The 15,336-nt window shown below is 35.3% G+C and overlaps 1 protein-coding gene across 1 annotated transcript in view; it reads left to right on the top strand.

The window, feature by feature from the left end:
* The window catches only part of PHEX (phosphate regulating endopeptidase X-linked), a 150,114-nt gene that overhangs the window by 96,213 nt on the left and 38,565 nt on the right, over window positions 1–15,336 (top strand). The window contains exon 13 of the mRNA XM_026714276.2: window positions 9,725–9,802. Coding sequence (XP_026570061.1) covers window positions 9,725–9,802 — 78 coding nt within the window. The remainder of the gene's footprint in view (window positions 1–9,724; window positions 9,803–15,336) is intronic.

Raw genomic sequence — 15,336 nt, 5'->3', positions numbered from 1 at the left:
GGAATTTGGCACATAGTTAATGTCCTATAAAGGGTCTACCATTCCTGTTATTTTCATCCTACTCTGCTAAAGAATGAAGATGTTATAAGCATTTTGATGCTTGCCAGTTGTGAAAACTATGTTTTCCACCAAACTAGTTTGCTTTCAAATATAAAATTACAAAAATTATAAAATGGTCCTTTTGAATCAAATTTAATCAGATTAGATCTGATTCACATCAGCTTGATATATGCATGGAAGAAGTACTTCTGGTATATAATAGGAATTTGTTTTTAACTATGAGTTGTATTATCAGCAATCAAAAATATACGTAGTAACTTTTTTTCGATTGGGAAAACTTTTTTTATTTGAATCACTTGAATTAGATAAGGTGTCCAACTCTGTGGGTATATCTGCAGTATGAATACAGTGTAATGGATGGATAGATAGAAGGGAGGAAGGCAAGGTAATCAACATCACTGTGAATATCAGTAAATGTGCAGCAGAAAGATAAGTAGGCATTTGCTGATAAATCATGGGTAGATTGCTGGGAAGGTGGAGGATGCATATTTTATACTTGTACAAAATGTTGTTTTGAATAGTGAGATGGGTGACATATAAATTTAATATAAGTAAAATGGCAAATGGATTTAATAGATATTTGGGCAGGGATGTGTATGGGTTTCTAAAATATCATAGTGTGTGATGTCATTTGGTAATCCCTAGGTTGATGAAAATAAATAAATAAATATATATATATGTTATGACTCCCCTTCGAAATTCAAACGAACAAAACAGAAAGCAGCCATTTCACAATTAAATCAAACGGAAAGAAGTCTTATTAGATAACGGCTGGCAGAAACCACAGCATAAATCTTACTCTGTCCGGCAAACCAGTCCTGGCAATAAATCCTCAGCCTCAGAGCTCTTTGCTGTAACGTCCTCACTCAAATAGTCATTTTGTTCCTGGCAAAATGCACCAGCCCAGCTGTGTCCTTTTATACTCATTAAGGCAACGTGCTAATTTACTGACTTGCTCTTCTCATTTGCTCCAGCTGATTTTGCCTTTTCAACCGTCTTGTATTTTTTACATTTAACCACAAATTTTCCAAGTTCTCATCTCCACTAGAAGACTCTCTCAAAACTTCCCTGTCAGCCATTCCCGGCTGTTGATCAGATAAAGAACCAGAGGAGATCAAAGGTCCTGACAATTCTAATACATCAGGTCTGTCGTCCTTTGTCACGTCCATCTCCTCATCCTGGTTATCAGTCCAATCAGTAAGCCAGGCTGGTTCAAATTGTTCTGATGTAACCTCTTCACTTGAACTCATATCAATCACAGGAGCTGAATCCAAGCCCGGAGCCACAACATACATACATACATACATACATACATACATACATACATACATATATTTGTTTGTTTTCTTAAGTTTTCGCAGGTATTTATATGTATGGTATTCAGCTTTGTTCGGGTATTTTCCCACGACATTATAGTTGTAGCAACCTTTCAGCAGAATCTCATCTGCCATCATCAGGCTTCTGTATTGTGTTTGTCTGTGAGTCAGACTTTTACAGTTGTTTCTGTTTTAAATTTGGTGCTAGCCTACTGCTGTGCCAGAATGGTTTTTTTCTTCATCCTGATTGGTTGGGAGTCTTGGTTTGTGTTTATTGGTCTTGGAGATTGCTGTGTTCTGCTTGATTGGTGTTTCTAATATCTTCTGTCTGTTTTGTAGCTTTTTTTGTCTTGATTGGCTGGCAACATTGTGTTCCCTGTATTGGAGGCTTTTGGTGCAGCTTGCCTCTGAGTAAACAGACGGCTATCATTTCTTAGGAAGCTAGGTTTCATCTGGGTGCCTGGTTGGGGTGTGTTTGAGCTGGAGGTATCAGGGGGGGTCTGTTTGTGCCCAGGTGTTTGCCTGGCTTGTGGTGTGGAGATTTTTTTGTTTGAGAGTGTAGGTTTTCAGATAATTGACAGTCTGGTGGAGTCATCTCTTCTATTCATGCTTTTAGGTCTTTTTTCAATCTCTATGGCTTCTCTGATAATTCTGTAGCTGGGGTTTTCTATAGTGGCTAGGGTTTGGGTGTCACTGAAGTTGATGCTATGACCTGTGGCTTTCATGTGTTGGACTAATGAGGAAGTGTGTTCCAGCTTTTTTACTGCATTTTTGTGTTCATCTAGGCGAGTACTTATTCTTCTATTGGTCTGTCCAATGTATGTGGCAGGGCATGATGCACAGGGGACTTCATATATGCCTTGGTTTTCCAGGTCAATTTTATCTTTGGGGTTTCTTAGGATGGCTGCTATTTTTCTGTCTGTTTTGAAGGCAGTCTTGATGTGATGCCTGTGTAGTATCGTACTGATTTTGTCTGTAGTACCTCTTATGTAGGGCAGGACAGCTGTTCCATAGGTCTGTTCATCTTCTAGGTCTCCATTATGCCTCAGTGTGTTTTTGTGGATCAAGCCGGTGATTTTGCTTTTGTGGAAGCCGTTGGCTGTCAGTACTTTAGTCAGGGTGCATAGTTCAGTCTTTATGTGTGTCTTGTCTGCCAGGCATTTGTTTCTGGCAATTAGTGTTTTGGCCACGGAGTTTATCTGTGCTGGGTGGTGGTGGGATTGGGCATTGAGGTAGCGGTTGGTGTGTGTTTTCTTCTGGTATATGGTGTGTCCTAGTGTGCCATCTGTTTTTTTGTAGATTAGTATATCTAGGAATGGTAGTTGTTTGTTTGTTTCTGTTTCCATGGTGAATTTGATTTTGGGGTGTGTGCTGTTTAGGTGTGTTAGGAAATTGTTTAGGTTTTCTTTTCCATGGGGCCAAATAACTAACGTGTCATCGATGCATCTTAACCATAGTTTGGGTTTGTGGGTGGCATTGGCTAGGGCTCTACATTTGAATTCTTGGAATATTTGGAAAAATGCTACTCTTGAAATATTTTCTCACTTTCAGATAAAATAAATCCACAAGCTAATACTCTTTGGAACTATTGGAAACAATGTGCAATATCCCTAGCCTGATGATGAATATTTATGATGTGATTTGTAATCCAATGCAATCCATATCTTGTCTGCATTAATAGGTTTGAATAGGATGGTACAGAAATAAGAAGCATTAGGAAAACATGATATGACTATGGTTTACAATTTACATCTCTTGAGATAGTAACTTTCACCCTCAAAAAAGCAATTTTAATTTATATGCATTTAATTCACAAAAGCATGGATTCACCAACCGGATGTGATGTTTCTTATCTACTTTGGCTTGATTTGAAACCATTTGTCACGACATGTTTATACTCTTTTATCCTTTACTGTTGGATTATTTGCTGCCATCAGTTTCTCTCTTGTTACCTGCATGCTTCCAATGTTCAGTCAGTTGTATAGAGATGCCTGTTCCATTAATAACCTGAGCACAGTGCAGACAGGTTGTGAAAAATTGGAGAAGGGGAAGGAAATTATATTTAACCCTGAGTTTCCAGCTGTCATTCTATTTCCAGAGAACAGCTTAGCTGAAAAGATTAACCAAAGTGTGTGAGATCAAAATACTTGTGGCTATGCTCATTATCTACCTAAAAACAAATGCCTGCATGTACTTGTTACATGCATACAATCAAATTACATTCATACAATAAAGAAGACCTTGGAGTCAACAATTATGCAACAAACAAAAACAGCATAGTAATAGTTCTTATAGAACCTATACATTATCTACATTAGGCAATGACTGGAACTTGGATTTTTCTTAGGCATCTGATAACTGTCTTCTTTCTCTACCCCATTTCTTCTTCCAGATGCAGCCTTTTGAAGTAGCTGTGGCTGTTTCTATTGAGCAATCTAATTGTTAAAAATCTTTCCACTAGAACAAAGTATCAGTGCTAACTATAAACAATGCCCGGCTCTTATGCAGTCATGCATTACTTAAGACAACTTGCTTAAATTTTAAAAAGCTTACAAATACAGTCAACAATATCATTCTAGTAAGCACTGGAGAATGAAAAAAAATCTGCAGAGTGCACTGTAGTTAAAAATATTTTTAACAACTAAACACAGCTTAAATAAATTCCCTATGCCCTTTATTAAACATAGATACAATTCCTATTTGCCCACATTATTAGTGTAAAATGCAGGATTGGATGGTTGTCTTGATAATGTAGTCAAATGAAATAAATTTTAGACATCCTCCACATTTCTACCATTCATTTTCTGATACATTCTATAATGCATTCCACATTGCAAAGAGCAAGGACATACATTCAAATTCATAGCTACTAAGATTGTTGGCCATGCAGGGACAAAGATAGCCAGGGAAATTATTGAAGCCTGGGAAATGGGCTCCTTGTCAGTCAACAAGAGTGCTGATTTACCATCAGCTTTCAGGTACTTAGGAGCCAAGTGCTTGGCAGCACATGGAAACAACAGCCAATTGCTGACCACAAACACACCAATCAACCAATAGGTAGCCACCACATAGATAAGACTCATAGAATAGCCCAAAGCACATATTCCAGTAGAGAGAAGTTCCTTGAACACTGGCTCCAGCATGAGTCCAAAAGCTCAGAAGAGTAAACCTCTGGTCCCAATGACCAACCCAGACTGGATCTTGCATTCCATAGTTATGCATGGTTTTTATTTACTGTCAAAGATTCAGGTATACAATCTAAAGTGATACAGATGACCTACCCCTTAATTAGGTGTAATAAATTCAATGCAGTTTACTTGACATGTATTTTTGCTCTATTTATTTATACAGTTTAAATAAAGGTCTTTTTATACTCTACTTTGGACATATCTCTTATTGTAATAAAGCATACACCCCTTTTATATAAAAAATAAGTAACACTTAGAAAAATTAAATTTGATACCACACTAGATATGGGATTGCCAATCAGGAGGTCTTCCTATGATCACACACTGACACAGAATGGTTAAAAACCACTTATATATAAAAAGACCCACAAACAGAAACATAATATTCATCTTATCTACTATGTTGTTAAATCTTTCTATCTTAAAATGACTGCTTGCTTCATGGATAAAGAGAGGAGTCCATTCCCAGACCCATCCATGAAGTATGGAAATTAATAAATATGGATGGATATTCTCAAAATAAAATGATACAGTAATGTTTCTTGAAGATCAATTGATCATGTTTTAACATCACCACTCCCAGATTCAGATGATGTTATGCGGCCTAGTTCTGATTTGAAATATCTTTAGCATTGGCATTTGATCAATATTTAGAGCAATTAGTTCACTTGTAAATCATTTGCCAGGTTGGGTCAGTTCATCCACATTCATTATTTCCAAACTACATAATTAGTCATGCTGCAAAATGAGGTGTTTTCTTTAAGGTCACAGTTTATCAGCACTTAAAATTATTATCCTCCTTTTTACTTAATGCTCTATACTGAAAAGCATATATGCAATACAAAGTTGCTTAGTTGCTTTAAATGACTACTTTAGAAGACATGCAAGACCTCTATGACTTACCTAGGTCATTTAAAAATTAGATCAGCAGAAATTTCAACATTTTTCCCCACTTGCCCTTTTGAGTTGAATATAAGAGGATCGGGTATCTTAACCCAACAGTAATTACAGTGTCAGTCAGTCATATACCAAATAAAAATAATATGTGGTTTTTCTTGAAAATAATAAAAACCTGCGAGGTTCTGATACCCCTTTTGGAAAATTATGAACGAATATTCTCTTTTGTTGTTTACTTTATTTCCCATTTGGTCTTCTATTGTTTTTCCGGTCACTGAGAACATTTGCATGACAATGAGATCTGTCTTGCTTAACGATTCATCTGTTTCTTGGTGCTCTTGCTGTTAATCTCCCACCTGTTTTGTGCAGGATGTCACAAATTAATTATCTTAATTAATTGTAAAATCATGATATTTGCACAGGTGACAAATAAACACCTGGGGTTAGCAAGATTGGCCTAATAGAATTTATTGCCAGAGGGAGTAGCTAAGGGGAGCTATTGAAATTAAAGTGTGTTGGTATAATAGCCAAAACATCAGATTATTCCATGTATAAGACAAGGTAGAAGGATTTTTTTATTTCCAGGTGATAAGATATTTATATTAAAATTCATTTAAATCATTTACAATGACTGTGTATCATGATAAATAAATAATAAAAAATTAGCAATGTAGGCTAGAAAACTAAGGAATTTTAAGAAACTAAATGGCAACATTTCTTTTATAACTTGATCGTTTTGAGCACTACATCTTAACTAAAAATGAAAACTAGAAAAGCCCCCCAAAGAAGTATAAGAACAATGAATCCTTATCTCCCCATAGTTATCAGTACAGATAGTCCTCAATGTACAACCACAATTGAGCCCAAAAATTCTGTTGCTAAGTGAAACATTTGTTAAGTGGGTTTATCACCTTTTTTTCCACAGTTGTTAAGTGAATCACTGTAGTTGTTAAGTTAGTCACATGGTTGTTAAGTGAATCTGGCTTCCCTACTGACTTTGCTTTAAGAAGGTCTCAAAAAGTGACCACATGACCCAGGACACTCAAACCGTTTTAAATATGAATCAATTGTCAAGTGTCCAAATTTTGATCACATGACCATGGAGATGCCACAGTGGTCATAAGTGTGAAAAACAGTCATAAGTCCCTTTTTAGTACTGTTGTAACTTTGAACAGTCACTAAATAAACTGTTATAAGGTGAGGACTACCTGTATGCTTCTTTCGAGATATCAAGCACTATTAACTCTAACAGACTGGTTCTTGCAGAATCTCATCTTCTGTCTAATTTACATTTACATTTAGCCAGGCTATAATCTGGGCTACAAAAATCTAGATAATCACGAAGTATTCTTTAATTTACAAGATGTAGAAACAAATAATTCCATTTACTGAACTCTAATTAATCAATACACTCCAAAACATTATATTTTGAAGGGTTTTCAGGTGGCTTTGCTTGTTTTATATGGTGTTATCATAGATGACAGTTCTTACCATCTGGTTCAAATTAGAAGTCATAACAATGTTCCTTCCCCTCACTCCCACAATCCAATATAGAATGTCTAGATTTAAACAATCTGTACATAAAAACTGCTTACCATAGATGCAATCATTTTATTTTATTTATTTATTTGATTTGTCAATCTCTTACAAGTTATAGGTATAAGTATATACATAGTTATGAATACATGAAATGGGTACATATAAGAAAAATAAAAGAAACAATAGGACAGGGACGGTAGGCGCATTGGTGCACTTATGCATGCCCCCTACAGACCTCTTAGGAAAGGAGTGAGGTCAATAGTAGACAGTCTAAGGTTAAAGTTTTTGGGGTTTGGGGAAGAAACCATAGAGTCAGGTAGAGTATTCCAGACATTGACGACTCTGTTGCTGAAGTTGTATTTCCTGCAATCAAGTTTGGTGCGATTAACCTTGAGTTTGTATCTATTGTGTGCTCTTGTGTTATTATGGTTGAAGCTGAAGTATACATTGACAGGTAAGTCATTGCAATGTATGATTTTATATACCATACTTAGATCAGACCGAAGAGGGCATAATTCAAGGTTTTCTAGGTCTAGAATTTTAAGTCTGGTGGCATAAGGTATTCTACAATGAGTAGAGGAGTGGAGAACTCTTCTTGTGAAATATTTCTGGACTTTCCTAACTGTGTTAATATCAGATATGTAATGTGGGTTCCAGACTGATGAGCTGTATTTGAGTATTGGTCTAGCAAATGTTTTGTTTGCTCTAGTTAGTAGTGTGATATTACCAGACAAAAAGCTATGTAGGATTAGGTTAACAACTCTTAATGTCTTTTTGGCTATGAAGTTACAGTGGGCTCTAGCACTTAGATCATTAGAGATGAGTATTCCAAGGTCCTTGACAGAGCTTGGATCATAAACAAGGTCTTGACTATTCAGCTTGTATTCTATTTTCTGATTTTTTTTGACAATATGTAAGACAGAGCATTTATTTGTTGAGATTTGAAGTTGCCATTTGTTTGACCATTCTGATACATAGTCAAGATCTTTTTGAAGGGTAGCAGTATTGTCTGTGGTATTGAACAGCTTTACATCATCAGTGAAGAGGACGCAGTTGCTCTTAATATGATCACAGAGGTCATTTATGTAGAGTATGAAAAGAGTTGGTCCTAGAACACTGCCTTGGGGAACACCACTGTTGACAGTACAGAATTTGATAGGACGCTCCCAATTTTGACCATTTGTTGTCTGTTTGACAGGAATGCTTCTATTCAGTTATGCAGTAGTCCAGAGATACCATAAGATTTTAGTTTTAGGAGCAGTTTGTCGTGTACCACTGAATCAAAGACTTTACAGAAGTCTATGTAGATTGAGTCTATTGTTTTGCCCTGATCGGGTTGTGTAGTCCATATGTTTTTGCAGTGTAAGACTTGTAGATTACAGGATAGTTTTTTTCCTGAAACCAAATTGTTTATTAGAGAGTAAGTTGTTTGTTTCTAAGTGGAGGATAATGGATTGGTTAATAATTGATTCCATGACTTTACAGGTGATGCAGCATAAAGAGATTGGTCTGTAATTTTCAACTAGGCTGGGGTCTCCCTTTTTGAAGATGAGGATGACCATGGCTTGTGACCATAGGTTAGACAAGGAGCTGGTCCTGAAAGATTTTTCAAAGATTATGCTTAGAGGTTCTGCTATGGCAGTGGATAGCTTTTTAAAGAAGTAGGCACATATTCCGTTCGGTCCAATAGATAGAGATAGTTTTAGATTGTGTAGTGCTTTTTCAACATTGTCTTCTGTAAAATCGATATGTATTAGATCATTGTAGTTTTCTGTGGTTCGGCTAGGAAATACTGGGCATGATCCATTGCTGTTTACAAATACTGAGCCAAAGAATGTGTTAAAGATGTTGGCTTTAATGGTATCATCATTGTAGTCTTTACAATTAGGTCCTATCAGGGGTGAGATGGACCTTGAGTCTTTTAGTTTGTTGTTTACAAAATTGTAAAAAGCGTGGGTGGAATTGGTACATAGAAGGTTTTCATCTTGTTTAATGTGATAATTAGTGCATTCAGTCTTTATCTGGTGGCATAAATTTTTGTATTGGCTTTTGAAATTGGCAACGTGACCAGATTTGTTTTTCCACCAGAGTGATCTCTTTTTGGATTGAAGTTTCCTTATTGTTATGGGTAATCTTTTTTTTTTTGTTTTGTTTTGGGAGTTGTTGGTACATATATATACACATGCTGTATATCTTATTACCTTTTAGGAAAGAAAAAGTAACTGCTGAGCAGAGGCACTACAAAGCCAAATTTGGACTTCTTTGGTTGAGAAATATTTTGCACACCTTCATAGATAAAAAAAATAAGTTAGATCAGATTAAAACAAGGTAGCAGCACAGTAGGGTGGATGGTGAGCAGAATAGGCTAGGGAGTGCCCCCCCCCCCACAAAAAAACCATATTTTTGAAGACTCTTTTAGCCATGGAACACTGGTGTTTATGAGCAACATTTGACATGTGACAACTACATATTTTTGCATGAAAAGATCCAAACACTAACCATCTCCAACCTGGATTGTTTGAAAAATAACAGAAGTTTTGTATACTTACTATGGATAAATAATATCCTGAAAGATGTTTGTTGTTATTATTTTTGTTGTTCTTTGCAGGAAAGTGAAATACAGACTTCTTGTTTTTAAAGCTAGCAACCACAAGTGGAATTAAGGTTACCATAAGATTTAAAATGTACTTTAAATGATCATCCTTTATCCATTTTTTTCTAAAGGCAAAAGCAGTTTTGGCAAAAGTGGGTTATCCCGGATTTATAATGAATGATACGTATGTTATAGAAGGCATCAAAACAGTAAGTTTTGTTTTATTGTTTTCAATTATTACTTGTTGCAGTTACTGTTATAATATAAATGACAAATGCATGTATGTTCATACACTCATTCACCATGTAGAATATTCAAGATTTATCCAGAGCAAAGAGTACTACAAATATAAATTACAAAAGTCTAGTGCTAAATCCAATCATCCTTCCATTACAGAACCTCCTCTCCCTTTTGCAGCCCACCAGTATCTTCCTTAAGTCAGTCTTGTCTCAGCTCTGCTTCATATTTGCTAATAGGTTTTTGGCAGTATAATAAGCATGTAGTGAATTGGATGGTGGCTCTCTCCTTTCTTAGGCACTTCAGGGAATGACTAGAGAAACAGTAAAGCCCATTTGTCCAGTGAGGCCTGTTGATAGAAATCTATTACTCTTTGAAGGAAGTTCATGACTTTGGGATTTGATTTAAAATAAAATAACTATTTTGCCACATTTATATTTGGTGCACCCTGGAAAATGGAAATAAAGAAATCTTTATCTTCTTTACCACGTTGGTTGTCAACCATGGAGGCCATGATACACCCGAATAGATTGGATTTAGGTAAAATGATAAGCTACAGTGAATTATTAGACACCCAAGGGAAATTAAAATCAAATCAAGAGCTCAAAGAATGGGGAATTACAATTCATTGGTGGCCATACCTACAAATTCAAAACAGATATAAAAAAGATTTAGAAGAATTCAGATTTGATAAAGGGCAAAATCAACTAGATAAAATTTTAATTGGACCAGAACAAAAGTTTATATCCAAAGCATATAGATACTTGTTAGACTTTAAAATGGAAAAAGAAATTGTGAAGAGTACCATGATAGCATGGGTGTGGAACTTTGGATATAACATAGACTTAGAAGAATGGAAAAAATTATGGAGCACAAATTATAAATTAACAACAGCCTTGGCATACAAAGAAAACATATAGAACATGTTTTATCGGTGGCACTTAGCCCCGGCAAGATTGGCAATATATACCCAAATACTAGTCCCTAATGTTGGAAATGCAAACAAGCTGATGGTACCTTCTACCACATGTGGTGGTTATGCCCTGAGACCAGTACTTATTGGACCAAAATTAAAGATTGGATGCAGGAAATTATAGGATATCAAATTAAACCTAAACCAGAACTCTTCCTATTGGGAATAATTAGAGATCAATACCCCAAAAGGATAAAATATATATTATATAAGCCAGGATAGCTTTCGCATAAATATGGAAAGAACCTATTACTCCAACAGAGGACTTAGTCTTACAAAAAATTATAAAATGTGTGGAAATGGACATGCTTATGTTAAAAATGAAAGAAAAGGAGGATTTCGATTATTACTCAATTTGGCATAAATGGTATGAATGGTTAGAAAATAGAGATAAGAAATAAGAAGTGAAGATTAACCAGAAGAGACCTTAAAAGAATGGTGTGTAAATATGTAAATATACAAGTATATAAATTAGTAATAATTATAGATAGAGATAACAGTTATTGGTTGATATGTGTAAAATATTGCAGAAATTATAAGATAGTAATATTTGTAGATGTCAAAAAGCTGTTGAAACCATGAATATGATTTGTATTGGTGGAAAACACAATAAAAATTAAATTAAAAAAAGAAATCTTTATCTTCTCAGACTAGAATTAGTTAGATAGATGATGATAGAATATGTTATAAACAATCAAACCAAATATAATAATTTCAGGATATATTAATACTATGCATACAATTAATTCTCATTAGAAGTAAAGGAGTAGTAACTTCTAAGAGCTTCATTTATGCATGTTGCTTTGTATATTTCTTTCTTTTTTAATTATTTTTTATTTAGTTTTTTAATATATACAATAAATTCATTTCATTTCAACCATGTGTCGATTAAGTACATGTTTCATGTGCTTACAGTTTAGAATTAATACTCTTCTTATTAATATAACAATATAACAATGATCACATTTTCATATAAGTAATATCCAATGTATTTTTTTTACAATATTTTCTTATTGCATTATATATGCATCTAATCCTTTTTTAATTTGTTTTATTTTCTAACCATTGGTAAAATAAATCCCATACCATGTAATATTCAGATTCTTCTTTTTCTTTAATTTCCAATGTTAACCTATTCATTTCTGCACATTCAAATATTTTTTCAATTACTTTTTCCTCCATCGGTATCTTGCCACTTTTCCAATTCTAAGCAAATACAATTCTAGTTGCTGTTAATACATGAATGATTAAATGTGTTTTTTCTTTACTGTAAAACTTCAGGTATCATTACTAATAAAAATATTTCGGGTTTCAAATCTATATGTTGTTTAATCATTTTTTCCAACCATGTGTTTATTTTTGTCCAATATTTTTTAGCTTCTATGCATGACCACCACATATGGTAATATGTTCCTGGTGTTTGGTGACACTTCCAGTTGATTTATCTTTAAATATTTTCACTAGTTTTGCTGGTAATAAGTGCCATCTATAAAACATTTTGTTCAAGTTTTCTTTATATGCTATTGATATTGTTAATTTATAGTTTCTGTCCCATAACTTCTCCCATTTATCTAGTTCTATGGCATATCATATTTTTTTTGCCCATGCTATCATTGTTTCTTTAACTTGTTCCTCTTCCAATTTAACACCTAATAAATAACAGTATAGTTTTTAATCAACTTATCTTCTGTTCCTATTAGTATTTTATCCAATTCTGTGAATTCTTTATTGATCCCTTCATCTTTAATATCTTTTTCATACCTTGATTGTATCTGCACATATGAATAACAATGTATCGCTAACCCTTGTTCATTCAATTCTTATTTTGCTTTGAGCTCACCCTTTTCATTTAAAATATTTTTATATCTAGCAACACTTCCCATCTTACAAACATTTGGATGTACATGTGTTTCCATTGTTGATAACCAGACTGGTATCTTCATGTAATGTTGTTCCCTATTTTTTCCCATATACGTAACAATGCATCCCCGATTATGTACCTTTGAAAGTACCCATGTGTTTTACCTCTCTTGTACCACAAGAGTACATGACAACCCATTTGTAAATCATGTCCTTCCAATGTTAATAACCTCTTATTCCTTAACATTACCCATTCTTTCATCCATGTTAAAGCTGTGGCCTAAAAGTATATTTCCCAACTGGGTAATCCAAATCCTCCTCTAGTTCTAGTATCCTGTAACATTTTAATATTGATCCTTGCTTTTTTCTCTTGCCGTATATATTTCAATACTAGTTTATTAATATCTTCAAAATCTTGTTCTTTTAAGTATTTCATCTCTCAATGTCTTTTTGATAAATCTTACATGTACCTCTTTTGAGAATTTATGTCTTCTTGCGTAGTTTGTATGGATTTATTTCCCCTTGAATCTCTTGTTTGGTTTTCTATACAGTTTCAGCCAACAATGCTGTCATCACATCCAGTAGGTCTTCCCTCTTCTCTTCTTCAATATTCTGAAATCTCAGGAAGTAAGCCACCTTTTCCATCTCTAGAATGATTATTGTCTCCTCTAGATCTTTATTACCTTGCAATAGCCTTTGATCCACTTCCTCCACTTTTTTTCCTGTTTGCTCTGATTTCTCTTCCATTTTCTGTATTCTCTGTTCCAGTGGTGGGATTCAAAAGAATTTGCTACTGGTTTTGTGGGCATGGCTTGGTGGGTGTGGCTGGGTGGTCATGTGACTAGGTGGCCATGGCCAACTCAATATCACTCATGTCGCGGGGTGCCTTGTCTCACCCCACTTGCTTGGCTTCCCAAGCTCTTCTGGTCTTTGTCTATTAATTTGTCTACTACTACAGTGTCTAGTTGATTATCTAATACCTGCCTGTCCTTCTGGATCCAGAATTCCCACAGATTCTTAGCTCTATTATTCTCCACGATCGTCTGTAGAAACTCCTTTTTCCTGGGATTATGCAGCTGCCTTTCTTCCCCCCCAAAAGCCATATTTTGTTTAAAGAATTGCAGACAAATACTTCAGTGGATGTCCTACACTTATAATTTTTCTGCTTTTTCAAGACAGATAGACACACTTCAAAACAAACACTGGCTGCAGATAGCTCTCTTTTTGACATTGCAGGAAAGTCCAGAAATAGTTCAGTGAGTTAACAACTAACTGGCTGATTTGGGGCCAGTCATTCCCTCTCTCAATTCAGCTTACTTCACAGGACTGTGATGGGGAAAATAGGAGAAGGAGGGATATTTTGAATGGTTGCTGCTTTGAATTACTTATAAAAATAATGATGGGAAAAATAGTATTTGAAATGCACTAGACATTAAAACTAAAACAGATTTGTGTAAGCAACTTGTGACTAATGTGATAGCTAGCCGTAAAGATGGAAACTCAGGATATTATATTGCCAGCACATGTGAATTGAGCCCAAAGAGAAATTATATCTGAGCACTGACTTCCGATTGTCCTAGACTGGACAGAGGAAATCAATATGAATGCAATATGGAGTGTGACATTTCTTATGAAGATCAGTATATTCAAATTTCTTGCTAGACATTCTCACAAACAATCAAAAACAGATCTTGGCAGTTCTTTGTATGGCTTGTTTGGGATTTGAGTTTGTTGAAAGTGATTATATATCCCTGTTATAAACAAGGAGTATGTAATAAGGAAACACTCCAGAATTTCATTTACATAAAAACCACCCACTGATATCTGAAATAACACCTCTCTTATAGTGTTATCTTCTTGGTATGCTTTGCATACATCATTCAATGTGATCTGTTACTTTTATACACCGTATATATCAGATATTTGCACCCTTAGTGTGTTTGGAGAGATAAGGAAAGTGTCAGAGTGTTATTGGGAGCATGCACTTTAAAAAAAAAAGCAGAATGAAAAGTGAATTATACTTCCAATTAGAAAAACAAAGTGAATAGAACAATTTTCTAAATATGACCATCTCAGACCTCAAGAGGCTATTTAAATGATTTCCAGTAGCAAAAACAATGCTTTGTTCAACACTGAAAATAACTTTAGGCAAAGTCATTTCTTCACACACAAACAGACAAGGCCTTTTATGTAGACAAATTCAGGCATTCACTTGAAATCCCAGAATGAATCAGAATTTGTGAAGCCTGCGGGGAACCAGGGGGTGGGGGACCCCCCTCTCCTGGTGTCTCAAAGCAATGACAGGCCACTTCCTTGGACTCACTCACTCTCTGCGAGAGCTTCATTTCCTGATACAGCCAATCGCACAGAATGACAGTCATGGCTGCGAGCGCCCGCAATTCTGTGCCCCCTTTCTCTGCATCCCATCACCATGGCTACCAGCCCTTTCACATGCTAAAAAGACACAGCAAAGCATGGCCTGCCAAGCAGCACCAGGGAGAATTATGTGAGCTTGCACAGACGAGCCCAGTTGTTTCAAATCGCTTTAGGAAAGTTGGTGGCAATTTTAATCATGAGATGCCTTTTAACTTTAATCCTGTAGTTTCCTCCCTTGTCTCCTTTGCTTTGAAAAGTTGCTTTTCAATGGGAAATGGAACAGCCAGCATGGGGAAA

This window comes from Pseudonaja textilis, chromosome 8 (assembly GCF_049901715.1).
Source record: "Pseudonaja textilis isolate UNSWEBS1 chromosome 8, rPseTex1.2, whole genome shotgun sequence".
NCBI lineage: Eukaryota > Metazoa > Chordata > Lepidosauria > Squamata > Elapidae > Pseudonaja > Pseudonaja textilis.
This window is presented reverse-complemented; position numbering and strand designations above follow the sequence as displayed.